Genomic DNA, 24,950 nt, shown 5'->3' with positions numbered 1-24,950 from the left:
AAGTACAGGATCAGTACCTGTTACCAACAACAATCGGATCTCTGCCACTTTTGATAGCCTCCTCCACCATATCCAAGCGATCCTGCCCCCAGAACGTCTCCCCTTGTAAGGTGTAGAAGGGGGCACCAAAATACTGCTTCGATTCGGCCTCCTTAGTTAAACCGGTCTCTTGCTCTGAGAGGGATTTCTCGGTCTTCGCCCGCTTCAGCAATCTCTTCCCCTCAAGTCTAGCTTCATCTGCCAACCGGACAATTGTCGCCGGGTCGGCAATGTCAAGCTCCCTCGCCCAGACTGCCTCGAGGCCAAGTCGGGCATACTCCTGGACAGACGGGCTATCATGACCAGACTCTTCAATAGCAGCGAGAAGCACCCGATGGGCAAGTGAAGGGTCGGCGGGATAATATTTCGGATACGTGACGAGTGGAATATCGCGAATGCGACGCCATCGCTCCATCTCAAGCAGCCGGTAGGTCTGTCGCTGAGCGGCACGTTGTTTCACGGGGAGCCCGCCAGATATCGAAAAGATGTACATGAGATCGATTGGTTTGAGGATGACCTTTGCATTTGTTTCTTGTGCTAGGTGCTGGAAACGACGGCTGCCGATGTAGGACCATAACGAAACGAAGGAGAAGTAGTATTCGATTACCGGGCGAGACATGGCAGTGTTCAATTTGGGTATTGTTGTCATTGAAGATGGAATCCATTTAACAGCTATTGGAAGACGACATTGATGGCGTATGCAGGCGCGGGAATGGCGACAGATGACACCACCTGCCGAAGGAATTGGAGACATCCACGACTCGTGTGTAAGGGTCTTTGAAATTTAAGATGGGAGAACAATAAGGCTTTGTGTAATGAATGGGGACCAGCAGATGAGACAACCTACAATAGTGAATGGCAGATAATTTCGAATTCTCTATATACTAAAGAGTACGAGGAGTGATGCGGTATACTGTGCTAAACTACAGCAGCTTGAATCTCCACGCCGCAAAGCAAGCAGCCAGAATGACAGCAATAAAGACACCAACGATCCCAAAGAACCACGCCAGGGAGCCCTCAATATCATCTCCCGGAACAGTGACGTTCATTCCAAACAACCCCGTCACCATATGCAGGGGCACAAAGATCGTCGCGAGGACAGTCACCTTGCTCAGGCCCGAGTTCAGTTTCGCGCTCAACCGCATGTTGTGCACGCTCGTCTGCGCGAGGAAGTTCGACTGCAGTCTGCTGGTGATTTCGTCGAGATGCGATAGTTCGGCGAGGATGGTGACGAGGTGGTCCTGGACGTCGCTGAGATACACGATTAGATCACCGGCCGGGAAAGCAGGATGCCACCGCTTCGTCTGGCACCGCTTGACGAACCCGTTCAGCACGTCGGATTTGCCGGAGAGCGAGTGCGTGAGGTGGTTGATGCGCTTGCGGAGGTTGTAGATCCGCAGCATAAGGGGGGTCATGTCGTCGTCGCGCGCGATGTAGATCTGGTCTTGGATTGCTTCGGATTCACTCGAGATGCCCTCGATTTTGGGCTGGAAGCTGTCGATTACGTCGTCCCTGCGCTGCGTTAGTGGCTGTTTGGGGGGCGTTGTGTACTAGGGTTTACATACAAAAGGGCATAGCAGATCCAGTCGCTGGATAGCACGGACCAGTCGTGAAGTCGGGCGAGGCGATTTCGCACTCGAGAGACATGGCCAGAGTCGCTGCGAGAGAAGGTCACGGTGCCATGGCCGAAGACCAGGATGAACAGCATCTCAGGACTTGCACGCCTTGGGGTTGGAAGCAAAGGACCTTCCTCGCTGAACTTGGGCTGCTCTATCTCTTGATCATCGTCGAGCGACGCGGACAGGGTCCGCTGCGTGATGAGATAGTAGTCCGGGAAGGTCTCGATCTTCTGTCGCGGCTCTTGCAGGGCAATATCCTCCACTGTCAAGGGGTGGATGGACAGCGAGCGAGCAACGGCGGCGACGTCCTCCTCTGCGCCGTCGCAGACGTCGATCCACCAGACATCGTCTTCAGACTTGGATGTCTCCTTCTCGAAGTGCGGTGCTAGTTCCGCCCAACTCGATGCGTGCTGTGCCTCCTGGGCATGGCAGGAGAAGAAGGTGAACTGGGGAACTCGGTCGGCATGCATGCTATCGGTGCCATTAGGCTGCAGTCAAAGATTGCGGTGTCTGGTCCCATTCAACGAGGCCACGAAGGAGCGTATATCTTTCCATATGGAAATGGGGAAGCAGGTGGACAACTGTCAGCGCGCGTTTGGGGTGCATGAGATTGCAATGCAGACGGCGGACGAATGGGGAGAGCAGCAAGTAATAAATGAATAACCGCAAAAGGCCAAGCCAGCCAAGCCAGAGAGCCGACAGAGCCGGATTGATGCGGGCTTCTGTAGGGCTGAGCGTGGGATGTTGCAGTCTGGTCCGAGTCCACCGAAATCTCTGAGACCCACCCCTATACTCAGGCAGCAGCATTCCGCCACCTTTTCCAGGCAGTTCGTCATGGCCCTTGGCGCTCGGACCGTCATTTGGGTTCGACTATTAATGTTGATCAAGGTGTGTGCCTAAGTCGAAAGTGAAGACTGATGTACAGTGCAAAATGGCCAACTCTGCGGTGTAAGTTGAACACTAACCAGGAAACTGCAAACTCTACTGACTCTGTAGACGGCTAACAAGGGCGATCTGGAACTTAATCTGGGTGTTCCTCCTGCGACCATTGGGTCTTTTTATTGTCACCGGGGGGGTCATTTCCCTGGTTCGCTATGCCCTGTCCGCCTGGGGGTTCTCCGCGGTGGCATAGGCCATATTGTGAGTTTGTACCTGCCAATAACAATATCCAATATCCAATATGCAAAGTAAATATTAATTTATCTAGGAGTAATCAATGACGTTGGAAGGGAAGACGTGAATTATAATCATGGTTTAATGGCACCGTTGGTCCGTGGACGGGGGTAATATTCTACACATAAACTAGATCAGTGCTTTGAGATGCAATTGTTTTAGAAGCGCAATGAGATGCATTTGTTTCAAGCGTAATGAGATGCAGTGATGCTCTATTAAATAATGCAACCCGACCAGCAGGTATCTATGCTCGTTGATTCCACACAGCCTCGCCTACCAGCTCCAGCAGATATCGTCCTCGATGCTCCAGCAGAGGTCGGGCCTGGTCGCGCAGGAACTGGCGACATTCCTGTTCCATCCGAGCGATCTCATCTTCTGTTCCTGTTTCCAAGTCGTCGCGAGAGAGGTTGACAGTTTCTAACGGCGCAAAGAAGCGGTGGTCTGGCCACTTCCGGGCAATCCAGACAAGAAAATACTCGAGCATCTGCTTCTGCTCGAGGAATGCCAGGATCGTCCCTAACGAGCCCGTCTCTGTAAGGCCAGGCAGTCGGGATTGTGCCGCTTCGATCGAAGCCAAGCAGTCCAGGGCATCGCCCACTGCGTCGTCTTCGTCTCCGGTCTTCTCCTCCGATGTCATACCAGGATGGATCATGATCGGTCGGTCGTAGCCCAGCTTTGCCCTCCAGAAGAGATTGCCTGCGATCATGACCACAATCGTCGGGATGAGGACGACGTATCCCCACCACATCTTGGCCGTCACCATCGATGCCATCCCTGCGACGACTCCGTTGACTCCGTTGATGCCGACGTGCCACTGGAATCTCCTGACCCGCTGCCGTAGCTTCGGTCGCACAGTCTGCACCGCCGGGTTGGATTGACAGGCTGAGTATCGAACCTGAAATCGGTAGACGAGATAGCTCGACCAGCCAGCGTTGACCAGCCCGAATACCGCTGCGAATCCGTTCCCAATGAATCCAGAAAGGAGATTACTGGCCAGGAAGACGCGGTGGTCGGCGCCCCAAATAGCCATGATGGTGCCCGTTCCGACCAGCAGGGCGCCAAAGCCCATGAGCAGATCCATAAACATGCGATCGATAGATTCAGTACCGAGTTCGCGGGTGTTGACTCCCAGCACAGCAGCAGTCTTGCCGTCTGTGGTGGGAAGGGCCAGCAGCGCCTGCCGTTCGGCGTAGAGCAGCGAGACGTTTTTCCAACTGAGATAAAAGTCGCGGACGGCGACCAGCGACATCATCAGAGCGATAGGCCCTCCGATGGCCATGAGGATCATCGCATGGCGAGGAACGGGGATCTCGTTCCAGACATTGGCCGCAAAGTCGCCGGCGTTGGCAAGCTCGAGATAGCCCACCCCCGCAAGGAGATTGTTTCTGAGTGCAGCATGGCCGACCGCGCGGTATCGGCCTCGTCGAGATCGCTCGAGTGTAACTGTTTTCGTCGTTGTTGATCGCTGGGAAGGGGTTGGCGAGCCCCCAGCCGCGGTCGCCATTGTCTCGCCCATGGTGGTTGGAGAGAAACAATGGAAAAAGCTGGGGATTAGGATTGAGGAACTTGGCATCGCCCCGTAGGGCTGAACCGATTAACCGGAGTCTCCTGGCTTGAGAGTAAGTGGATCGACAGAGTGGACGCGGTCTGTGCCTGCCCTGTTGTGGTTGTTAGGCACCCTCATTCCCCACCGGTTGCGTGGCTCGTTACACCGTCTATTTTAGTTCCTGCAACTGCCTCGGAGAGGCGGCACTGATGATAGATCCAATTGTCTCACCGACGGGTCTACGGTTCTCGATTTATCCAGAATGTTCGCCGTGATCGACTAAGCTGCTTGTATAAACACAGTCCATCTCCAATGCCAGTCGCTATTCACAATCCGAACCCGTAAACTCTATTCAACCAATGAACTATTTTGGCACCGGAGACACTCATATCGGGTGGTTTATTGTCATGGGTAGCAGGATGCCATTGGCCGCGACTGGAATGCTAGAAGAATGTGGTGATAATGGAGTCCGACCAGGAGGCCAGCATTCTCTGTTAAAGAGTGACAGCGATCAATTCATAAATCAGGCTGACTTGATCGTATAACATATGTTTCTCATGGGCTGTCTGCGAGTGCGAGCCCACTGTACAAACTAGTCCCCAACATCGGATTTTAATCCGATCGATTGTTCCCAGGGGGTTTAGGGATCTATCGCGACAATGGCCATGATTCCAATTCAGAGTCTCGATTTCTCAGACGAATGTCAAGCACAATGTCCGAGTCGGACAGTTTTCGAGAAACTGATGCCGACCAGTATGAGCGCTTTCCACCCTATAGAAAAGCCATTATCGTCGCGATCCTGTCCTTCTGTGCAGCTCTCTCCCCAATGTCGTCGACATCAATACTCCCTGCTGTCCCCGAAGTGGCTGCGACGTACAGCACCACAGGAAGTGTGATCAACGCCAGTAACGCAGTCTATCTGGTCTTTATGGGACTCGCAGGACCGCTCTGGGGACCATTGAGTCAGATCTGGGGACGCCGTCCGGTTTGATCTCGAAGCTGTTAACATTGGGCAGCATATTAACGATTTTCACAGATCTGTCTTGTTACTGCCTTTCTTTTCTTCGCATTCAGTGTTGGGACTGCATTGTCCCCCAATCTGTCTGCATACTACGTCTTCCGCCTGTTGACAGCCTTTCAAGGGACTTCGTTCCTGGTCGTCGGCAGTTCTGCAGTGGGCGACGTGTATGAGCCTCGAGCCCGTGCAACAGCCCTGGGCTGGTTTCTCTCGGGCAACATGATCGGACCAGCCTTTGGGCCGTTTATCGGAGTGTGTACATCTGTCTTGCTGAAATGTCTCTGCTAACGAGCCGCGCAACAGGGAGTCATAGCGACGTTCAGTTCGTGGCGCGCCACATTCTGGCTCCAGTCTGCGATGGGGGGATTTGGTACTGTGATGGTCTTCTTCCTCCTCCCGGAGACATACCCCCACCCATCCAAAGGAGACCTCTCTGGGCAGACTCCAAAAGAGAAAGCGAAGCTGCTCTGGCATAAAGTGAACCCCTTCCGTGTCGCTGGGCTGTTACTCTCGTATCCCAATTTGCTCTTTGCCGCTCTAGCCACCAGTGCCCTCGTTTGGAATCAGTATTCCCTCTTAACGCCGATTCGGTACGTGCTGAACCCGCGGTTCAACCTGACAACTCCTCTCCAATCTGGGCTACTGTATATTGCCCCAGGAGGAGGGTACCTAATAGGTACGTTACTCGGAGGCCGGTGGGCAGATTATATAGTGCGAAGATGGATCCGTAAACGCGGCGAACGTGTCCCAGAAGACAGACTCAAGTCGTCTCTGCCATTTATGCTGGTGATACTCCCAGTGTGCATGCTGGTTTATGGATGGACGGTTCAAGAGCGAGCCGGCGGCATGGCCGTTCCAATAGTTGTTATGGTTCTGCAGGGAATTGCGCAGCTCTTCGCGATTCCTAGTCTCAACACTTACTGCCTCGACGTGATGCAGCCGAAGGGACGCAGCGCTGAAGCTGTCGCGGGGAACTACATGCTCCGGTATGTATTTGCTGCTGTTGGGTCTGGGGTTGTGCTCCCTGCTGTTCAGGCGATAGGGGTTGGCTGGTTCAGTACAGTCAGTGCAGCCTTCCTCTTTGCCTCTGGTCTTGGTGTCTGGGCAACCTCGATATTTGGAACAAAGTGGCGTGAACATGTTAATTCAAATGATTAGCCTAATGCATCGAGATATCTCTTGGAGTATACACTATATTTTGCTCTCCCACCGACTTGAACTGCCCCATCCCCCATCAACCAGGATATCAGTCCCAGTAATAAACGACGCCTCGGGACTACATAGAAACGCCACCGTATTGGCAACATCCGATGGCGTGCCTACGCGCGCGACCGGGTTCTTCCCAATCCTGTCCTGCATGTGCTCGCCCAGAGGCCCTGAAAGCTCTGCATGGCCCATTGGAGTGAGTATCAGCCCTGGGCTTACGGTGTTGATCCGCGCTCCCTTTCTGCCCCAGGCGGCTGCAGATGCTTGAACGCGGAGAATATTACCACGCTTTGAGATACCGTACGCTGTAAACCGGGTGCCTGGCTCGGCGGAAGTAGAATTGACATGTTCAAGGTCCGCGTGGTTCAGGAGGTCGTTTGTAGGAGCAGTGGCGAGGTGTCGCTCAAGTTCAGCAGATAACTGTCCCTGTGCATTGTGCCCGGCTAGACTGGCGATGATAACTAGCGATGTACCGCTGGCTGCCACAGGGAGGAAGGCGTCGATAACATGCGCCACTCCAAGAAGGTCGACCTTGTAAATCGCATCCGGCGGCGACCGTGCAGGCGACAGGCCAGCAGTGTGGGCGATAACTCTAATGACGCCAAGACGTGCGGCGCTCTGGGCGAGGCTTTGGACGGAACTTGCGTTGGAAATGTCGGCCTGCACGGTGTCTACGTCGTAGCCTTCATCGCGCAGAGTCTGGGCGGCTGAGCCCAGCTGGGCTTGGGAAAAGTCGGACAGGACGAGATGAGAACCACTGCCTAGACGACGAGCGATGGAAAGGCCCATGCCACCGCATCCGATGATAACAATCACAGATTTGGCGGACATTGTGATGTTGTATACGGAGTACGACGGACAGGGGGCTGGACGGATTTATACCCCGCAGGCTCTCGTGTTTCTTATCCATGTGATGCAGCCTGACTGTCCAGTTTCTAAACTGAATGAGGTTAGTAAACTATGTGTGACTAGTTGTCTGAGTCTGATGCATAACTGACTCACTGGCTGTGCATAAAACAGCTGCAGGCCATTTATTAGGGATAGATTCAGATGAGCCCTACTCGACAGCCAAAACCCGACAATGAGTGCATCCAAGGTATTTGCCATTGCAGAGCTGCTTGAACTGATCCTAGCATACCTCCCACAGCGAGATCTCCTCCGAACTCAACAAGTCAGTCGACGATGGAACAACTTCATCACCAACAGCCTTTTACTGAAGCAGAAACTCTTCTTCCAAATTTCAACCTGCCCGCCAGCCCGGGAGGTCTCTGAGCCGGCAATAAATCCCATTATACAGGAAACATTGCCCTCCTTCTTCGACCATTGGCCCCCTGTTCAGCGCGCGCCTATCACCAAGGTAGACGGCTTCGAAGAATAGGATGTCCAGAAGGACTACGGAGGCGCAGTCGACCCATGGACTGAATGCGACACGAAGCGCCAGGCTGTTTTACACCCTGACGCGTCCTGGCGAAGAATGTTCCCTTCTAGCCCCGCGCCGTATTTGGGACAGGTTACTGTGTGGTTGAATGGTTGCGGCTGTCCTCCCCGTCAGAAGCTGGATGGCCGGCTTGGTGCTGAATTTCAAGCGCTGAATCGTCGCCCAGGGGTGCGCATAGGCCTACTGTGGGATGTCGTGGCATTTCTGCTCGATGACAACCCCAAGGGGGAGTTCTCGATTTCGTGGCGTCGCGCAGTGCATGGCCAGACTGAGAATGAGCCTGAACCGGTGTGCGATATCACATATAATTCTTATGGTTGGGATTGCATGCTCCAAGACAAGGCCTATAAGGAGGCCGGCATGAAGCCCGTCGCTGGCAATGTCGTCGAATATCCAAAGTTCGATGACTTAGAGGGAGGCACCAAGGATGTGATCGCAATGCCTCTGAGTGTCCGGCGCAGAATCGATCCTGATTATAGGCACATCACTATAAACTTTGATTCAGAGTGATACCATGGCTATTCACGAAAGACATGCGGATGGGAGTGATTCTAGTAACCAGGTTGAGCACGAAAATAAGACCGTAGATGACGGTTTTCCATTAATCACAGTTTTTATAATGGTAGTATAAATCCAATGTTTAGTAACAGACCAGCTGTGATTGCCTGCCTCCTTGGTATTGGTATCAACTTGGAGTTTCTTCGAGTACATTGTCAGCAAAACTTGGATATAAATATAATATAAGTACTACAGTAATTACAACCTCTTTACGGCTAGAATAGATTTAACCGTGCCGACAAAACTTTCTCGAATACTTAGATCTTGTTGCTCTCTGTCAAATTAATTTTGTCTTTTCTCTCATCCATCGACTATACTCTGCCATTAACTGGCCGTGAGTACCAGAACTTCAAAGTGGGAACACAACGTGTGGAGTTATAGCTTTTATTAGTACGGCAGAGGCAATTCCTTAAGGCTGTTTCTTACCTGCAAGGGATGGATAGTGTGTTCGCCCACGAACTGCGCCACCAACCATCGGGCTCGTTTCCAATCATTCAATTGCCTGTGCGTTGCCCAAGTAAGAGCGCAATGATGGCACAGAAAAACCATGGTTATAAGCGTTGCCACGGCGTCGTTCTATCGACTTAATATGGAAGCTCAAGTTTTCTTACCCAGGTGGGTAGATCTGGACACGGCCACAGTAGGTGACTGGTACGAACAGATCAAGTAAGTTTCGTCAGCTCTGCAGATGACCCGCTGGGTTGTGGTGTAGTGATAAACCCTTGAATCTAACAGATGTGCTTTCCACCGGCAATCGGATAGGTCAATCAGAGGCTCACCGTCTCGAGTGGCAGTAAGGGACTGCCGACTCGACAACCCGCATCTGCGTTGGATATTGCAGCATTGCATCATATCCAAGCCTTCCATGCGATCGACTGCAGTGCATTAACCCCTCGCTGATGCATGATTAGAGATTCAGAGACGGTGTGCACTGGTAGCAGTTGTATAAATACTTTGCAGAGTGTCCCATAATTCAACCTCTTCCGTATATATTGAGCCAGCGCGACTGTCAACATTATGGGCTACTTCACCAAACCAAAACCCATGGCGCCTCCTACGGTCCTAACGGACACTGTTCTGCCGGTCTCGCTGTGGGATGACAGGGATATCGGGCGCACATGGTGTTTGCATTATTGCTACCGATTCAACGATGTCCTGGACCCGAATGAGCTCCGGAGCTCGCTCGAGCGCCTGATGCAGATGGGGGAATGGAGGCGACTTGGTGCACGCATACGGCGGAATGTAAGTTATTACGTGTGTCCTTCTAGAGTGTCGGTCCTGACGAGATAGAGCAACGGGGTGGCGGAATACCATATCCCTGCGCAGTACGATGAGAGCAGGCCGGGTTTTACATTTGATGTTACCCAATATGATATCCCTCTTGAAAGCCATCATCTGGCAGGGGAATTCCCCAGGGCCACAGCACATCCAAGTTTACACGGAAACCAGGAGCAAGTTATGCGATCGCTATGCCTCCATCCAAACCATCCGCGGACACTGGACGACTGGTTGTACTCCGATCGCCCACTTCTCGATATCCACGTCGTCGCCTTTGAGGATGCAACGCTGGTGACGATATCCTTCATGCATCTTGTAACAGGCGCGTCCGGTATGCGTCGGATTCTCCGCGCGTGGTCGGATGTCTTGAATGGACGCGAAGAAGAAGTCGGCGCACTGGAAGGCATTGGCGATGACCTGCTAACGGAGCACAGCAAAGCAACTGAGCCGACGGAGTTTGTGCACCATGACAGACAGGTCAGAGGTTTCAACAAATTGGTCCTTGTAATGTATAAATTATGGGACCGGTTCTGGTATCCTACCGCAGAGTCGCGTCTCATCTGTATCCCCGGGCCGTGTGTCGACAGAATGCGAAACCTTGCCATCCAGGAGCTGTCGCAAGGAAGAGAACCAGGCCAGGACTCACCGTTTGTCAGTGATGGAGACATCCTGCTCTCCTGGGCCACCCGCACAATTGTGAAAGCCCTTGGGGTGTCCCCCAGCCGGCCACTCTCGGTGTGCAACATATTCAATTCGCGAGCTACATTACTCCAGAAAAGCCCGTCCGATAACACTGCCTTCATCACAAATCCGTGCTTGCTAGCGCCAACTTTTCTGTCGGCCGGGGATGCTCTTAACCTGTCAACCGGACACCTGGCGTCGCAGTTCCGCACTTCATTGATCCAGCAGCGCACGAGACCCCAATGCGAGGCGCAACTCGCAATGAGACACCAGAGCTTCGTCGAGACCGGCTCATTTCCTGTCTGTATAGATCCGAGTTCTGTCTTGGTGTGCTGTACAAATTGGCACCAGGCTCGGTTTTACGACATTGACTTCTCCTCGGCAGTGCGCTGTTCGAAGGGACAGAGTAACAGGGTCGGAAAGCCGGCATCTATCCTAGTGAGTAGGGATTTGACAGGCCGAGGGATTCCTAATCTGGGTAACGTATTTGGCAAGGATGGAGAGGGGAATTGGTGGCTCACCTGGGACTTACCCACTCAGGCATGGCCAGCGTTCGAGCAAGAGTTGGAAAGCCTGGGAAGGGAGAAGCAATAGCATTAACTCGGTCTATCGGAGGAAGTTTGCGTGGATTTACCAAGATTCGCCTCTTTATGATTCCACCTATGTATGTGGAAGTTAATCCATCTAAAGTATTATTGGACGGTTACTCGAGCATATGGAAGAGCTTCCCTTCGATTTGTAACTATTAATCCTAGTAACGTAAAAATCAGTCCAACGTGACTTGTTCTACTCCCCCATTTTCACACCCCGTCCAGCTGGCCATGGTCTCTCCCTCAAGGAAATGATCCGCCATGTGTTGCTCCCTCTGCTTCCAACTAACCATGGCCACGCCACAGAATCCGCAGCGGCTTTTAACAGCATCAGAATTCTTCTTGAGAGAGGCCAAGTCTGGTTTCCAACCTTCCCACTTCCGACAGCCATGGAACTTGTACAGGTGCTGCCACAAGTGATCCTTGCGGCTGAAGACTCGCCCACTGGCCGGACCTTGGGAACAATAGTCGAATTCGTGCGTCCGGAAGTGGTCGTCTGTCGGTGACGCATGTCCGCAGAAGATGCACTCGGGACTCTCCTGGCCAGTGCGCCAGATCAAGAAAGACTCGTCCGGGGCTAGAGGGGCAGTGCAGACCCACGAGTTGAGTTTGGGCATGTGCACGCTTAGCTCGTGACGTCGCCAGTCGAATCTCTTCTTAAACGTCCGTGAGCAAAAGGTGCACTGAAAGCTTGGGTTGGATACAGCAGTGGAAGCTGTGGTCGAAGGTCTGGGCGGAAGCGTGAACGCATCATTGCTTGTACCCAGACCGCCGAAGTTGGAACCACTGTCAGTTGAATGGCAGAAGCCGCTCGTCGAATCTGGATGAGATGAAGTGTATATCGACTGTGGTTGGCTGTGAAGCCAAGAGTCTCCGCTCATAGACGACGATGCGTACCCTGCACTGGCACTGGCTGGCCCTGAGTCCGTGTAGAAGCTGTCGTTCAGCGCGCTCTCTAATACAGCAGGAGATATAGTGATGGGTTCGTCCTCTGGCGGCGAGCAGCGCCAGCGATCCAGTGGCGTCATCATGCTCAAGGGTGATGCGCTGGGCATTGGTGATCCTTGCGGTAAGAAGGTCTTGCGTTGAGCGACGACCTTCTCGGAATGTCGCTGGCGTCGTCGGGCATTCAAAAACCAGTTGTTAATTTGGGTCTTTGTCAGTCCAGTCTGTTTTTCCAAGTCGGCCTTTTCTGCTTTTGTTGGATATGGATTGGAGATATTGCAGGCCAGCCATTCTCTGAGCGGCCTTGTTCGCTTGACAGAGCGAGAATGAGAACCAGCTCTCTCACTCGACGTACTTGACGACGGTCTAGGTGGCTCGGATTTATTGGTATTCGGGACGAAAGATTCATATTCACCAAAATCAAGATTGTCGGTGCTCCCGAGAAAGAAGTCGTCTTCCCTGATACCGTGTAACTGGTCAATCACGGGCCGATTTGTTTCGTAGCGGTGAGGCTGCCGCTTGTGTCGCTCTGCAAGACTGCATTGCCGGAAGAGGGCCACGCAACTGGAGCAGGAAGTGACTGGGTTTGGATTGGCTTCTGTGGTTTGAAGAGAGAAGCATTGCAGGCGCATACGGCGGCAGTACGTGCAGGGCTCCGGGGGCCTCCAGGCACCTTGGGGGAGAAAAAAGTCATGGTCATCCCAGGGTATGCCTGGCCCCAAAAAGCCGGAGTGAGAGATATCGTCCAGCGAGATATCATTGGAAAACGGGTCTTCCAGAGACTCATTTTCGTTCAGCCCGGTACCAGATGGTTCATCGTTGGATTGCGGTTGAGAGCCAAAGAGGCCTGTTCTGGGGCCTGATTCGAGATCCTCAGATACAGACCAGCCAGATCCGTGCAATTCGTGAGCGAGGCTATCCATTTTGGATGCTGCAACCGCAATCAGGCCCGTCATGGCAGGAAGATGAAGATGAATCTCTTCGCCACGATACGATCGGGCGAGTGGCAGGTCACGTGTTCGCCCAAAGCAGTCACGGGGTCCGGATCGTATGATTGGCCAGAATCAGCCCGTGTACAGAAATGTACGAGGCTCATCGTGAGGTCTCCAGTGGANGGTGGGGCAAGTCATATCGTAGTAGTAGTAGATCCAAGTAAAACAGGCACAGTATTTCACTGGCGGAATCTCCGATTTCGATCTCTTGGGGAGATGTTCCGGAGACTGCACCACGCCGCCAGCATTCCGGAGCACGGCAAAAGATCTGCCAGAAATACCTGTCACAAGCATCAGCTTCGCCTTGACCGACTGAATGGGAGTATTGACGTGGACTCAGCTTTCTGAGCTCAGATTGGTGGTAATGGTGTCAGCAACAGCAATAAGCCTTGCGCCGTCTGGCTCCCTTGCTTGAGCCCTAGCTCGTCATATGTTATACAGGCGGATTGCCCCATTACTGGGCATCCCTTTCTCGCTGTTTTCTGAAGCACCGCTAGAATTATCGTTTGAAGTCCTTTTGCCCCTACCATATGTCAATTCGCCTATATTACGATGACCATTGAACAAGCTCCACCAGTTGGTGGACTCGGCGAGCTGGCCACCGCGGATATCCTCAAGCTAGAAGAATGGAATGGCTCACTTGCATCCGCTTTGGATGCGCGCGCGCACGATATCATACAATCTCGCTGCCATTATCAGCCGCAGTCCCCAGCTGTCGAGTCCTGGGATGGAAGCTGGACATATGCCGAGCTGGATGAGGCTTCCAACACAGTTGCGCGCCAACTCATAGCCCACGGCATTTCTGAGGGCACCTATGTACCAGTGTGTATGGCAAAGTCGCGATGGGTGGTGGTCGCGATGCTGGGCATCATGAAAGCAGGCGGTGCATTTGTGGTTTTGGATCCTTCGCACCCTCCCAGTAGGCTTGGACAGATCTGTAAGACACTAGACGCCGCTCTCCTGGTGACGTCCAGCCCGAGCTTGACAGCGGCTATGCAATCGTGGACGGGAAAGGTCGCGCTCGTGGACGACAGTCTTGCTTCCACTGCTCCACATGACGAAGGAAATATGGACCTGCCTGCGGTATCGCCCAGCAGCCCTGTCTACGCCACCTTTACATCTGGGTCAACAGGACAGCCCAAGGGCGTTATCATCTCGCACAGTGCCTTGGTAACCAATCTATCGGGAGCATTGACGGGCCTACAGCTCGGCACGCACTCAAGGGTCTTGCAGTTCGCTTCGTATGCCTTTGACATAAGCATTCTTGACATTGTTGGCACCTTGTTTGCTGGCGGTTGCGTGTGCATCCCGTCTGAATACGAGCGCCAGAATGCGATTGTCGAAGCCATCAAACACCTCCGCGTTAACACCTTGTCTCTCACACCTAGCGTGGCCCGGCTTATCCCGAAAGACGAGGTGCCGACTGTCAGCACTGTTATCCTTGCAGGAGAGGCTGTTGCACCCGCCGATATTCATCCATGGCCAAGGCGCATCGCTGTCATCGGCGGGTATGGCCCGGCGGAATGCACACTCCTTACGACGATTCAGCCTGACTTGCGCCAGTGCAGCAGTTCAACAAACATAGGCACGGCCCCTGCTGCTGCCTGCTGGCTTGTTGACCCAGAGGACGTGACGAAGCTTGTTCCTGTCGGAGCGGAAGGGGAGCTGCTGATCGAAGGTCCCCTCGTCGGCAATGGGTACATCAAGAATGCAAAGGCTACGGCCATCTCGTTCGTTGACGCGCCACCTTGGTTACAGAGGTTCAGGCGCAGCTCTGCCGGAATGGTGTACAGATCTGGTGATCTGGCTTGCTACAATCCTGACGGCTCGCTCCAGTACTTGGGCCGCAAAGATACGCAGATGAAGGTGAATGGGCAGCGTATTGAAGCAGGGGAGATAGAGCACCATGTCTGCCTTGCTATTTCAGGCCTGCGTGACGCTATAGTAGATGTGGTGCCCTTCAATAACAGCACACCCAGAATTACAGTTTTCCTCTATTCGGAATGCTCGGCAATGGATTCACGAGGCATCTGCAGAGAAGGTTTGTTCATGCCCAGTGACGCGAGCCATTTGGAGATGGGAGAACTGGTACCATATCTGCAAGCAACCTTGCCTGCGTACATGATTCCGCAGTACGTCTTTTGCATCACCCAGCTTCCTCTCATGAAGTCGGGCAAACTGGACCGCCAGCTTCTCCGAAAGAGTGCGGCATGCCTATCCCCCGAGGACATCAAGAAGTACAATTGTTTGTGGAAATACTCCACCATTGAAATGCAAGGACCAGATGATATGCCATTGACCCCGACAGAGCAGAAACTGGGGGACTTATGGGCGGCTCTACTTGGTGTCCCTCCGTCCCAAATCGGGCGCCATTCCAGTTGGCCTTCGCTTGGTGGCGATTCGCTGCTGAGCATGCAGCTCGTAGCTAAGGCGGGGGACTGTGGACTTCACTTAACCTTCCAGGATATCCTGATCCGCCAAACGTTGGTATCAATGGCCGAAGTGGCGACATCGTCCAGGCATCCGGAGGCTGAAACGGTGCCGCCATTTTCTCTGTTAGAGGAGACATCCACAGGTCCGCAAGGCGTCATTGATGAGATATTAAGCCTGTATGCGGGAACGGCACAAGCGATGGAATTGGAAGATATATACCCTTGTACCTGGATCCAAAAACATTGGGTCCTATGCTCAATGATGCCATCGAGGAACTACACACCGCGCATAACAGCCACTCTGCCCGCAGATGTCGACGATGCCCTCTTCCGAGAGGCATGGGATACCGTAATCCAACGCAGTGGACAGGCCCTGCGCACTCATATAGTCCAGTTGAAGTCGGGGGAGCTGCTCCAGGCGGTATTCAAGGGAGCTGACTGTCTGCCGCTATACTCGACATTTTTGGGGGAGAATTCCAACACCAACCTATGGGGATTCCGGCAGCCACTGGTGCGAGCCGCGAAGGTTGGGCGACAGCTTGAAATCTGGACGCACCATGTGGTATATGATGGGGCGTCGCTCACCTTGTTGTTTCAGCTGCTCGCACGAGCCTACAGGGGAGAGCAGCTGGTCCCGCAGCCGTATAATCGCTATATAAAGCTCCTGTCCAACATTCCCAACGCTACTCGACATTTCTGGAAAGAGAGTTTTGACGGCTTTCGCGGGAAAATATTCCCTGAGCTTCCGTCTGATGAATACGTACCGTGGGCAGTGTCTACGGTTGTGGGCGACAGCATGAAACTGGTACAAGCCGATCACCACAACATCGGCAACAAGCTGAGGTTAGCGATGGCGCTGTCCGTCTCGTCCTTTGTAGGGTCACACGATGTTGTCTTTGGTGAAGTCGCCTCTGGCCGCGATGCTCCGGTTCCAGGAATTGAAGAAATCATGGGACAAACTGTCACACGAGTTCCCACGCGCGTTGTGCTCGACACGAATAGTTCTCTACAGGTTAGTGCTGGATTAATACAGGATCAGGTAGCGGCGCGCCGGCCCCATGAGTTTGTGGCTAGGGACCTGATATCGACTTTAAGCCCGCAGGCTGCTGCCGCCTGCCGGTTCCAGTCTACCCTTTTCATACAACCTGATCATGCTGCCATGCTGCCTAATCTTTTCTCGGAGTGGGAGCTGGCGTACCCTATGGACACTGCCCCTCTATCAGGGAGCCTGTACGTGATAGGAAAGTTCTCGCCAGAGGGAGTCCGCATCATTGCACGATATGACCCGTGGGTCATATCTCCTAAAACTGTGGAGGACTTTGTGCAGCGGTTTGTGAAGACGTTGAGGTGCATTTTGTCTAAGCCTGATGCAATCATAGGCGACGTACACTGCGTCTAATGTGGGTAGTTATGCTATTGCGTGGACCGGAGAATTGTTGGTACTGCGAATAGTTTCATGTATATGCTAGGAGGGTGCTAGCTAGTTGACTGGAACTGAATTCACACGAAGTGGTATACCTGGTTTATTTTCATTCCTAAATCATGAGACTCTCAAGTCTGGCCCTTCAAGAATGGACTGAACTGACTCACAAAATCAGATACTGTTGTCTTAAATGGCGTATACTCGATGCTGGGGAAATCTTTCTCCATCGCCTCCAGATCGACTTCAACATGTTTCTTGATAGCCAGCATCCCTGCCGGAATATTCCCCTTGAGAAATGGAATCTCGCGCTGCATAATATCCGACGCCATTTGGTATGTAAATGGCTCCCTTGACACTGGGATGTACCTCTTCCCCCCGGCAGTGGGAGTGAGGAGCGCTTGGACATGAATCTGGGCCAAATCGCGAACATCAATCCAGAAGTTGAACTGGCATGGAGGAAGCTCTTGGGAGGCAGTCCCGCTGGCTACTTTCCAGAGCATCTTGTTAGACTCGTTCAAATCTGCCGAGGATTTGGGATTCTGTGCCAGTGGCCCAAACACCATGGATGGGCAGAGCGTTACCAGGTCGAATCCTGGCCTTTGCTCCCCCATGAACTTCCAGGCTTCCCGTTCTGCGAGTGTCTTGGATCCTCTGTAAGCCTCGCGCGCCGACGCGTGTGGTGATGCAGCCTCAGCGTACGTGATGGGATTCCAGTCGTTGGATGTGAATTTCCAGGGCATCTCCTCGGGCCTGGACAAGTCTATCACAGATCCAAAGGAGGAGGTGAGGACAACACGTTGGACTTGAGAGTGCAAGCTCGCTCGTAGGATAGAGCGTACTCCCTGGATGGCAGGGATTATCAGGGCTTGCTCATTGTCTTTGCAGTCGTATTTGAGAGGCTGTTGGACCCGGGTGTTAGCATACTATTTCTCCTTTTCGGCGATGGTCATCTACTTGAACATACACTTGCAATGTGGATCACCCCAGTTACATCTTTCACCGCGCCGTCAAACGCCCCCGGGTCCGTCAAGTCCCTGATGAAGACCACGTCCAGCTTGTCGCTGTGCTCTCTCCTGCTCGCAAGAAACGCATCGGCCTTCTCCTTCGACCGGACCACGACCTTTACCCGGGTTCCTGATTGATGGAGGTTGTCTACTACATGGGCTCCGATTAGGCCCGTTGCGCCAGTAACCAAGACGTATCTGGGAGGTCAGACAAGTCGCCAGCTGAGTGGATGTACTTACGACTGTTGCATGATGTAGGCAGAGATTCGAGGATATCATTATATCAGTCGGCGGTTCACTGGAAATATGGCAATCCCATTGCTTTCTTGCTTGTGATTTTAAGAGGAGTGTAGATCAGATAAATATGCCGGGAGGAGCTCCTCCCACTCCTCTGACTCCCCACGAAATCTTGCCCCTCACTCCTCCTTAGCTGCAATTGAACGGGATAACCAAGATAATGAAAATGATGCCTATTTTCAATTCGGTAATCTGTCTCGATGGCGAGCGGGAATCCCAGGCCACGCCGACGATCCGCGTTTATATATATCTTAAATTATAGTAACCAGATTGGCCTCTCACACCTAACTTGCTTTTTAAAACCATACGCTGCATAGTGTTTTACATTATCTATTTCACCATGCCACTCGGAAAACTGTACACCTACCCAAAGGCCCCTCGGTCAACCATGGTGTTGTTCGTCGTCAAGTACCTCAAGCTCGACGTAGAAATCTGCAACGCCTTTCCGATCAAAGTTTATCCAGAGAAAGGGGGCGTCGGCGAGGGGTATTTAGCCAAATTCCATACTGGAAAGGTCCCAACGTTCGAGACAACAGACAGGTTCTGTGTCTACGAGAGTAACGCCGTCGCGTGGTTCCGTGAGACTCCAACTGTTCATCGTATAGGTTTCAATTCCACTAACAGCAGTGAAGTCTCTCATCAGAGCCCGAAGAGCACGCTACACGGATCGAACCTGCGAGAGGAGACTACCGTTCTTCGCTGGGCATCTTTTACCAACTATGAGCTCCTGCTGCCAATTATGGCTTGGATCCAACCCATCATTGGGAGAGCACCATCCAGCCCCGAGATCCTAGGGAAAGCCGAAGAGGGCTGCGAGCTTACGGTCCGTGCCATCGACACAGAGATCAAGGGAAAGCAGTACCTGGTCGGCGATACTCTGTCTTTCGCAGATTTGTTTGTTGTCTCGGGTTTGGCTCGAGGATATAAATACGTAAAGACGCAATACTTCGTCATGATGTACTCTACTGACATCCTTGGCAGGTCTTCACGAAGGCATGGGCAGAGAAACATCCAAGTGTCCACGAGTACTACATGCGCATCCGAAACGACCGGTATGGGATATTTGACAGTATCCTCGGGCCTAATATGATTAAGGACGTGGCCAGTGGTACTTGCCCAGATTACGATGGGCTGTGAAATCAGTTGAAAATATGGACAGCTCGTCGCATTATCGAAATGCAGCACTTCATTACTCGTAGTCGTCATATCAGGATCAAGACATGGAAGAACTGGCCTCCGCAAAAACCGCTTCAGTATTAGTGTAGATCATTAAAAGTATAGTAATAACTATAGGTAATATGGAAAATTACTTAGTACTATAAGAGTATATATAAATAAAGTAGTAGATTTGGATTAATTGCTTTTAATTATATTATAGAGATAGAATAGCTATTGCTAGATTTAGATATAATTTAAGACTAAATAAGATAATAAAAAGTAGTCTAATAAAAACTTATATCTAAGAAAGAAAGAGATATTTTATATAGTAAAATAATTAACAAATATAGTATATTAATCCTCTTTCAGCCTAATACTAGAAATATTTTATACTAAGGTTAGCTTATATGCTAAGTACGCTATCATTATCTAATGTTAGGGTTTTGCGTATTTCATAGCACAGCTTAAGCTAGCATAGGTCCAGTTCCCTGAATCTCCATGTTACCAAGCCAACTCGGCACTGCTTCCACAATCCAGCTTGGTGCAAAAGCCAATTTCTTCATCCAGTGACGCCGATTCGATGGCCTTTCTCGTACTTGGCCATATCTCACCGCCCTTTGATTCCTCCTCGCGTCGATGATTGACCAAATTCCGCTTCACCCGCTCCTGGAAGTATAGGACGCCCTGTTTTAACAACATCAGCTCATCCTCTTGGCCACCAGAACCTGGATCTTGGGCAATTACCTTTTCGTTGAATGGCTGTAGGTTTCCGTTGACGTAAACGCCGGCATTCAGGTTGCGCTGCACCCCATTGCAAAGCTGCTTATCCTCATTTTCGACTTGTTTGAAATAACCATCTAAATCTTTGAATACCGCGTCTGATGCCTTCCTGTGGCGGAAAACTTCGTACTGCATAGATGTCGTCACCGCAGACGTGGGTACCACGCGCATGAGATAGAAATAATGAGACCTGCATCAGAATGAGTATTCCGACAACAGTCATTCACACGGTCACAGGTGTAAACCATACGTCATTGTCACAGAAGCATTCGGGAAAAAGAATGTCGGCGCCACTTTCATGCCTGACTCGTACCCAGGCTTGTCCTCCACATAGTGCTGGATTTGCCCTCCGACGGTTTTGACCTCGTATGTTGTAAGATCCGATATGGCAGCGATACCAGGATGCGCCACACCACAGTGATAACACTTTCAAACATATCAGATGGGTCGAGGAAACTTGAAATGATTCATACGGTGCTTGCCTGATCAGTCATACCTCATTATAGTTGTCTACCAATGTCTTCCAGTTATAATCGCCATGCATGCTCCAGGCATGATCGAACGAGTATTCGTCCATGTTGAAATCATCTAAACGTTCCTGCGTATCGGCACCGAGAAAGTCCTCACTCCAGGGTGTAGCGGGAGACTCGCTGTTAGTAGCCTCGAGATTGACCCAAACAAAGCCCCTCCGGTCAACATGAGTATGGATCGCGAACAATCCATTTCGATCCTTGTCAAACTCAGGAACCTGGTCAAATCGCGGTGCCTTCGCCAGCTTACCGTTCAAACCGTAGGACCATCCTTGGGAAGAGTAAAACAATCAGCCCTCTGGCGTCAGATTGCACTGTGGACTAAGGGGGACACGACAATACCGTGGTATTTACACGCGAGGATACTCGCGGTCCCAGATTCAGTGGTGACGACTGGGAAGGCGCGGTGCCGGCAGACATTGTGGAATCCTCGTAGAACTCCCTGCCTGTCGAGACAGAGGAAGAACGGGAAACCGGCCTCCTCGTATCTAATGAAATCGCCTGCTTTTGTAAAGCGCGAGCGATGTGTGACTAGCAACCACCTCTTCGAGAATATGGCTCTACGCTCAAGATCGTAGAGAGGCTTTGAATGGTACCATGATGCGGGGAGTGCCCTTGGAACGGTGCTTTCCTGTGCCTGGGCTTTGGCAGTTTCCGTGCCACTTGAAAGAATTCGGAACATGGTGAGGAACTAGTCGCAAACAATGGAATCTGGGACTGCAATCAACATGTGCCTGTCTAAAGTTCCGTCACCTCGTCTCAATTATACCTCCAATTGCTCGATGACAGCCATGTATATTCCCGAATGCGATTGACTCGTGTTCTTTGGACATATCGGGCTTAGAGTGTCGGTCTTCTTTTCCCAAATCGGCATATTACAACGAGTACTGCACAGCTTCAAACCACTTCTGGGTCTGATATTATCATACAGGACACGGCCACAAGAAGACTCCGCGACATTTGAAGTCTGCTGTGTTTTCACTTCATTTTCTTTTCTGGTTAATATGGAGTCTAAAGCCAAGGCAGTGTGTAATGCGGACCATGAAGCGCAGGCGGAATCTCAAGAAGTTGGCCAGGTCCAGGACATAAAGGTTTCATCATATGCAAACCTGCTAAATGCATTAAAACTTGTATCTCTAATATATTTCGCAGAAATTTGGCGCTTTCTCGATGCTGTCACTGAGCGTGTCGCTAATGGCTACCTGGGAAGCGTTATGCAGGTATACGATTCTTCCCAACGCCAACTGAGAGTGGACAGACAATTGATGAGATTCAGCACTTTTATGTCAGCCCTAGTCAGCGGGGGCCCTACAGCACTTATATACGGTTTCATCAGTTAGTACCCGCTATTCCAACCACAGTCTCAGTCTGGCTGAACTTAACCAGTTTCTTTCGCGGGGTCCCTATCAACTGCGGCTTCGCTGGCAGAAATGGCATCAGCGTAAGTGCCCTACCGGGTTTCCCGGTCAGTGCATGGCTATGATTTGACATCATCCCCATCCTGTGATAGGTTTCCGACACCAGGAGGCCAGTATCACTTCGTAAGCACTTTGGCACCTGAACGCATTCGAAAAGGCTTGAGCTGGGTCGCTGGCTGGATAAGTACGCGATGAAAATCTGATCCAATAGGTGGTTATTCTGGCTAATTTCTTCCTTTTAGCAACTTTTGGATGGATTGCCGTCGCAGCAAGTGCCCCTTTCCTGTCCGGTACTATGATTCAGGGTCTCTTGGTCTTGAACTACGACGACTATGTCTTTCAGAGATGGCACGGAACACTACTTTACTGGGGAATTCTGGTTATATCAGCATTTGTTAATATCAAAGGAAGTCGGCTGCTTTCTTTGATTGAATACCTTTCACTGGCTTTCCATGTTGGAGCATTCCTTGCGGTTCTTGTGGTAATATGCGTGGTCTCTCCCACGAAACACGACGCAAAATTTGTCTTCACTGAGACCATAAACAGCTCTGGCTGGTCCCATGATGGGATAGCCTGGTGTGTTGGCCTTCTATCCGGCTGCTACGTTCTTATCGGTAAGAATCCATCGTTCTATACATGGAAACTCCTCGAGATTGACACACTGTTTGCTGTTCCAGGTTATGATGGGGCAATTCATTTGAGCGAAGAAATGAGGAACCCTCGGATTGACATCCCAACTGCCATGATTGGAACCATAATAATTAATGGCACCATGGGCCTCGGCTTTCTAGTTGCTGTGCTTTTCTGCATGGGCGACATGGACTCCACCCTAAACACTAGAACTGGCTATCCGATTATTCAGATCTTCTGGAATATTACGGGCAATGTACACTCAGCTACAGCGCTTTGCTGCACCGTGGTGATTATGGCTGGCTTAGCTTCCATCCCTCTTCTGATGTCCGCCAGTCGGATGCTGTGGGTGCTAGCAAGGGACAAAGGTAAGAACATCATTCATTACCTCTTTTGGGAATTTTGATAAGGTTCATTCTGAGGGCTCATATTTCACTATAGCATTTCCGGCAGCGTCCTTCTTATCTCGAGTAGACGAAGCCAAACAAATCCCGGCCAACTCGGTTCTCGTCACGTCAGTGTTGTTAGCGCTCATTGGACTAATCAATGTAGGCTCTACAACCGCTTTCAATGCCGTAGTCTCGCTGGCAGTCTTTGGTCTGGAGCTCTCATATCTTCTGCCGATTTGTCTCCTTGTTCACCACCGAGTCACATCAGCTCACCCGATTCCTCGAGGCCCATGGTCTATGGGGCGGTTTGGAATGCCCGTGAATGTCGTTTCCATTTGTTTTCTGACGTTCACATGTTTTTTCTTGGTCTTCCCTCCCTATCAGCCGGTCACAGCAGCGAACATGAATTATGCATCGGCAGTATTCGGTGCGGCTTGCATATGCAGTGGGTTCTACTGGCTCTTGAAAGGGCAGAGGGTCTACGAAGGCCCTGTGCTTCCAGAATCGTCATCCCTGAACACCTTCGACCGCCCTTGATCTCAATTATTGAAGGGCGGAGGGTGATAGCAGACCTACAGTACTGGCGGGAATGCTCTGCGAACTTCAGATACACCTATATGCGCTCCACCAACATGTTCAGAATGTAATACTCAAGGGCGTAAAAGAAACAGATGCCCAAATTGCCAGAACATCTAGTTTAGTTAATTTGAATTGCGTTGGTTGTTATACGGAGCTTTAAGTTGGACCAAGCACAGATTTTTGGGTTAAACCTACGGATGACCTGGGAACTACGTGAGTTAGCTAATACCGGGATGATTTTCCAACTGGTTCATGAGAGCAAACAGTCATCACTTGCGGCGCAGCTGTGGCTGAACTGCGGCTTTAGCGAGACTCCATCCTCGTCTTTCGCCTTCATATCCTATTCACTGGCGGGCTTGGGAAGCAGTAGGAAAAAATAATGCGGAAAGCAGAAAAGCATTCTGAAACATTATACCATTGTTACAATCAAACTTGGACCTGTTCGCGATTGGCAGGGCCGGGAAAAAAAACCGAGCATTACGCACCTTTTTGCCTATTGCGGATAGTCTTGCATTACGAGTAGTATACCTGATACTCACCAACTCCGCCGATTTACGTATCGATAGACTGGCAGATGCAACAGCCTTGCAAATGGCTAGGTCTGGCATTTGACGGCAAGTCCGCAACTATCATCTGGAAACGTAACGGTGCTCACTCGAGGAAAGGAAAACACATCAGCGGCCTTCACCATGACTGACTAACCTGTCTCGTCGCGGAACTTGAGCTCACCTATAACAGATAGTCGGCAGGTGGCCAGTATGAAAGCCAGGGTTCCGAGAACCGTCAACCACAACACCAACCATATGTTGGCCGTGTTGACTCGGCCCGTCTCCACGAGGAACCCTGCACCGACAATGGGATCGGGAATATCAGTGAACCTTGCGATTTACAATGTTCTGTGGGCTCTCCCATGAGTGGCGGAATCTGTATTGTCGTCCAATCGCACCCTGGGGATGGCTGCACTTTTCTGCCGAAATGGGAAGTACCCGCGGGTTCCGTCTCGCAAACCAGGCTTGGATAAAGTTTTGAACGGGAGGCGACGAGAAAAGTGGGGTAAATCTGGCTTGAGATGCTCCAAGGCTGCCTCATCCTATTAGCAAATCACACCTACAATCGCCATCTTCTAGGGCACGGGAACACACTGTGTCCGCAATCAAGATTACAGACATTTGGAGGGCTGCCACCACGAGCCCGAACGGCAGCCCCCCTCTATCAACTTTTACTGCC

The 24,950-nt window shown here is 51.5% G+C and overlaps 13 protein-coding genes across 13 annotated transcripts; 6 read left to right on the top strand and 7 right to left on the bottom strand.

The window, feature by feature from the left end:
- Positions 1–10: 10 nt before the first annotated feature.
- ASPSYDRAFT_1166073 (2-hydroxychromene-2-carboxylate isomerase) lies at positions 11–658 on the bottom strand (the record flags this gene model as incomplete). Its single annotated transcript, XM_040840179.1, has 1 exon — positions 11–658. One exon carries the CDS (start codon positions 656–658, stop codon positions 11–13), a length of 648 nt encoding a protein of 215 aa, XP_040705523.1.
- A 304-nt stretch (positions 659–962) lies between these two features.
- On the bottom strand, positions 963–2,128 carry ASPSYDRAFT_145592 (magnesium transporter CorA family protein; the record flags this gene model as incomplete). Its single annotated transcript, XM_040841539.1, has 2 exons — positions 963–1,551; positions 1,605–2,128. The coding sequence occupies 2 exons, from the start codon at positions 2,126–2,128 to the stop codon at positions 963–965; spliced, it is 1,113 nt and encodes a 370-aa protein (XP_040705522.1).
- A 461-nt stretch (positions 2,129–2,589) lies between these two features.
- Positions 2,590–2,790, top strand: ASPSYDRAFT_85418 (uncharacterized protein; the record flags this gene model as incomplete). The annotated part of the gene is made up of 2 exons (XM_040851523.1): positions 2,590–2,606; positions 2,655–2,790. 2 exons carry the CDS (start codon positions 2,590–2,592, stop codon positions 2,788–2,790), a joined length of 153 nt encoding a protein of 50 aa, XP_040705521.1.
- Positions 2,791–3,075: 285 nt separating this feature from the next.
- Positions 3,076–4,335, bottom strand: ASPSYDRAFT_142977 (uncharacterized protein; the record flags this gene model as incomplete). Its single annotated transcript, XM_040841295.1, has 1 exon — positions 3,076–4,335. One exon carries the CDS (start codon positions 4,333–4,335, stop codon positions 3,076–3,078), a length of 1,260 nt encoding a protein of 419 aa, XP_040705520.1.
- Positions 4,336–5,089: 754 nt separating this feature from the next.
- On the top strand, positions 5,090–6,553 carry ASPSYDRAFT_142871 (putative MFS transporter; the record flags this gene model as incomplete). The annotated part of the gene is made up of 3 exons (XM_040841280.1): positions 5,090–5,362; positions 5,414–5,647; positions 5,699–6,553. 3 exons carry the CDS (start codon positions 5,090–5,092, stop codon positions 6,551–6,553), a joined length of 1,362 nt encoding a protein of 453 aa, XP_040705519.1.
- A 33-nt stretch (positions 6,554–6,586) lies between these two features.
- Positions 6,587–7,432, bottom strand: ASPSYDRAFT_145918 (uncharacterized protein; the record flags this gene model as incomplete). Its single annotated transcript, XM_040841572.1, has 1 exon — positions 6,587–7,432. One exon carries the CDS (start codon positions 7,430–7,432, stop codon positions 6,587–6,589), a length of 846 nt encoding a protein of 281 aa, XP_040705518.1.
- A 250-nt stretch (positions 7,433–7,682) lies between these two features.
- Positions 7,683–8,549, top strand: ASPSYDRAFT_27382 (F-box protein; the record flags this gene model as incomplete). Its single annotated transcript, XM_040844391.1, has 2 exons — positions 7,683–7,958; positions 7,980–8,549. 2 exons carry the CDS (start codon positions 7,683–7,685, stop codon positions 8,547–8,549), a joined length of 846 nt encoding a protein of 281 aa, XP_040705517.1.
- A 1,065-nt stretch (positions 8,550–9,614) lies between these two features.
- Positions 9,615–11,150, top strand: ASPSYDRAFT_143854 (uncharacterized protein; the record flags this gene model as incomplete). Its single annotated transcript, XM_040841382.1, has 2 exons — positions 9,615–9,839; positions 9,888–11,150. The coding sequence occupies 2 exons, from the start codon at positions 9,615–9,617 to the stop codon at positions 11,148–11,150; spliced, it is 1,488 nt and encodes a 495-aa protein (XP_040705516.1).
- Positions 11,151–11,322: 172 nt separating this feature from the next.
- ASPSYDRAFT_54701 (homeobox domain-containing protein) lies at positions 11,323–13,014 on the bottom strand (the record flags this gene model as incomplete). The annotated part of the gene is made up of 3 exons (XM_040848898.1): positions 11,323–11,902; positions 12,044–12,803; positions 12,897–13,014. 3 exons carry the CDS (start codon positions 13,012–13,014, stop codon positions 11,323–11,325), a joined length of 1,458 nt encoding a protein of 485 aa, XP_040705515.1.
- A 621-nt stretch (positions 13,015–13,635) lies between these two features.
- ASPSYDRAFT_85411 (uncharacterized protein) lies at positions 13,636–16,914 on the top strand (the record flags this gene model as incomplete). Its single annotated transcript, XM_040851522.1, has 1 exon — positions 13,636–16,914. One exon carries the CDS (start codon positions 13,636–13,638, stop codon positions 16,912–16,914), a length of 3,279 nt encoding a protein of 1,092 aa, XP_040705514.1.
- A 136-nt stretch (positions 16,915–17,050) lies between these two features.
- Positions 17,051–18,946, bottom strand: ASPSYDRAFT_54700 (uncharacterized protein; the record flags this gene model as incomplete). The annotated part of the gene is made up of 4 exons (XM_040848897.1): positions 17,051–17,072; positions 17,098–17,837; positions 17,903–18,140; positions 18,930–18,946. The coding sequence occupies 4 exons, from the start codon at positions 18,944–18,946 to the stop codon at positions 17,051–17,053; spliced, it is 1,017 nt and encodes a 338-aa protein (XP_040705513.1).
- Positions 18,947–19,818: 872 nt separating this feature from the next.
- ASPSYDRAFT_128649 (aromatic ring-hydroxylating oxygenase subunit alpha) lies at positions 19,819–21,411 on the bottom strand. Its single transcript, XM_040840503.1, has 5 exons — positions 21,050–21,411; positions 20,674–20,978; positions 20,428–20,603; positions 20,142–20,367; positions 19,819–20,081 (listed from the first exon to the last, which is right to left on the bottom strand). The coding sequence occupies exons 1-5, from the start codon at positions 21,387–21,389 to the stop codon at positions 19,899–19,901; spliced, it is 1,230 nt and encodes a 409-aa protein (XP_040705512.1). The 5' UTR covers positions 21,390–21,411; the 3' UTR covers positions 19,819–19,898.
- A 343-nt stretch (positions 21,412–21,754) lies between these two features.
- On the top strand, positions 21,755–23,871 carry ASPSYDRAFT_194568 (uncharacterized protein). The gene is made up of 8 exons (XM_040843699.1): positions 21,755–21,798; positions 21,860–21,927; positions 21,984–22,042; positions 22,094–22,148; positions 22,218–22,309; positions 22,368–22,739; positions 22,803–23,123; positions 23,197–23,871. Exons 2-8 carry the CDS (start codon positions 21,878–21,880, stop codon positions 23,679–23,681), a joined length of 1,434 nt encoding a protein of 477 aa, XP_040705511.1. The 5' UTR covers positions 21,755–21,798; positions 21,860–21,877; the 3' UTR covers positions 23,682–23,871.
- Positions 23,872–24,950: the final 1,079 nt, after the last annotated feature.

The sequence above is a fragment of the Aspergillus sydowii genome, assembly GCF_001890705.1.
Source record: "Aspergillus sydowii CBS 593.65 unplaced genomic scaffold ASPSYscaffold_2, whole genome shotgun sequence".
In the NCBI taxonomy this organism is placed as follows: Eukaryota; Fungi; Ascomycota; class Eurotiomycetes; order Eurotiales; family Aspergillaceae; genus Aspergillus; species Aspergillus sydowii.
The sequence above is the reverse complement of the archived record's forward strand: the minus strand, read 5'-3'. Positions and strand labels throughout refer to the sequence as shown.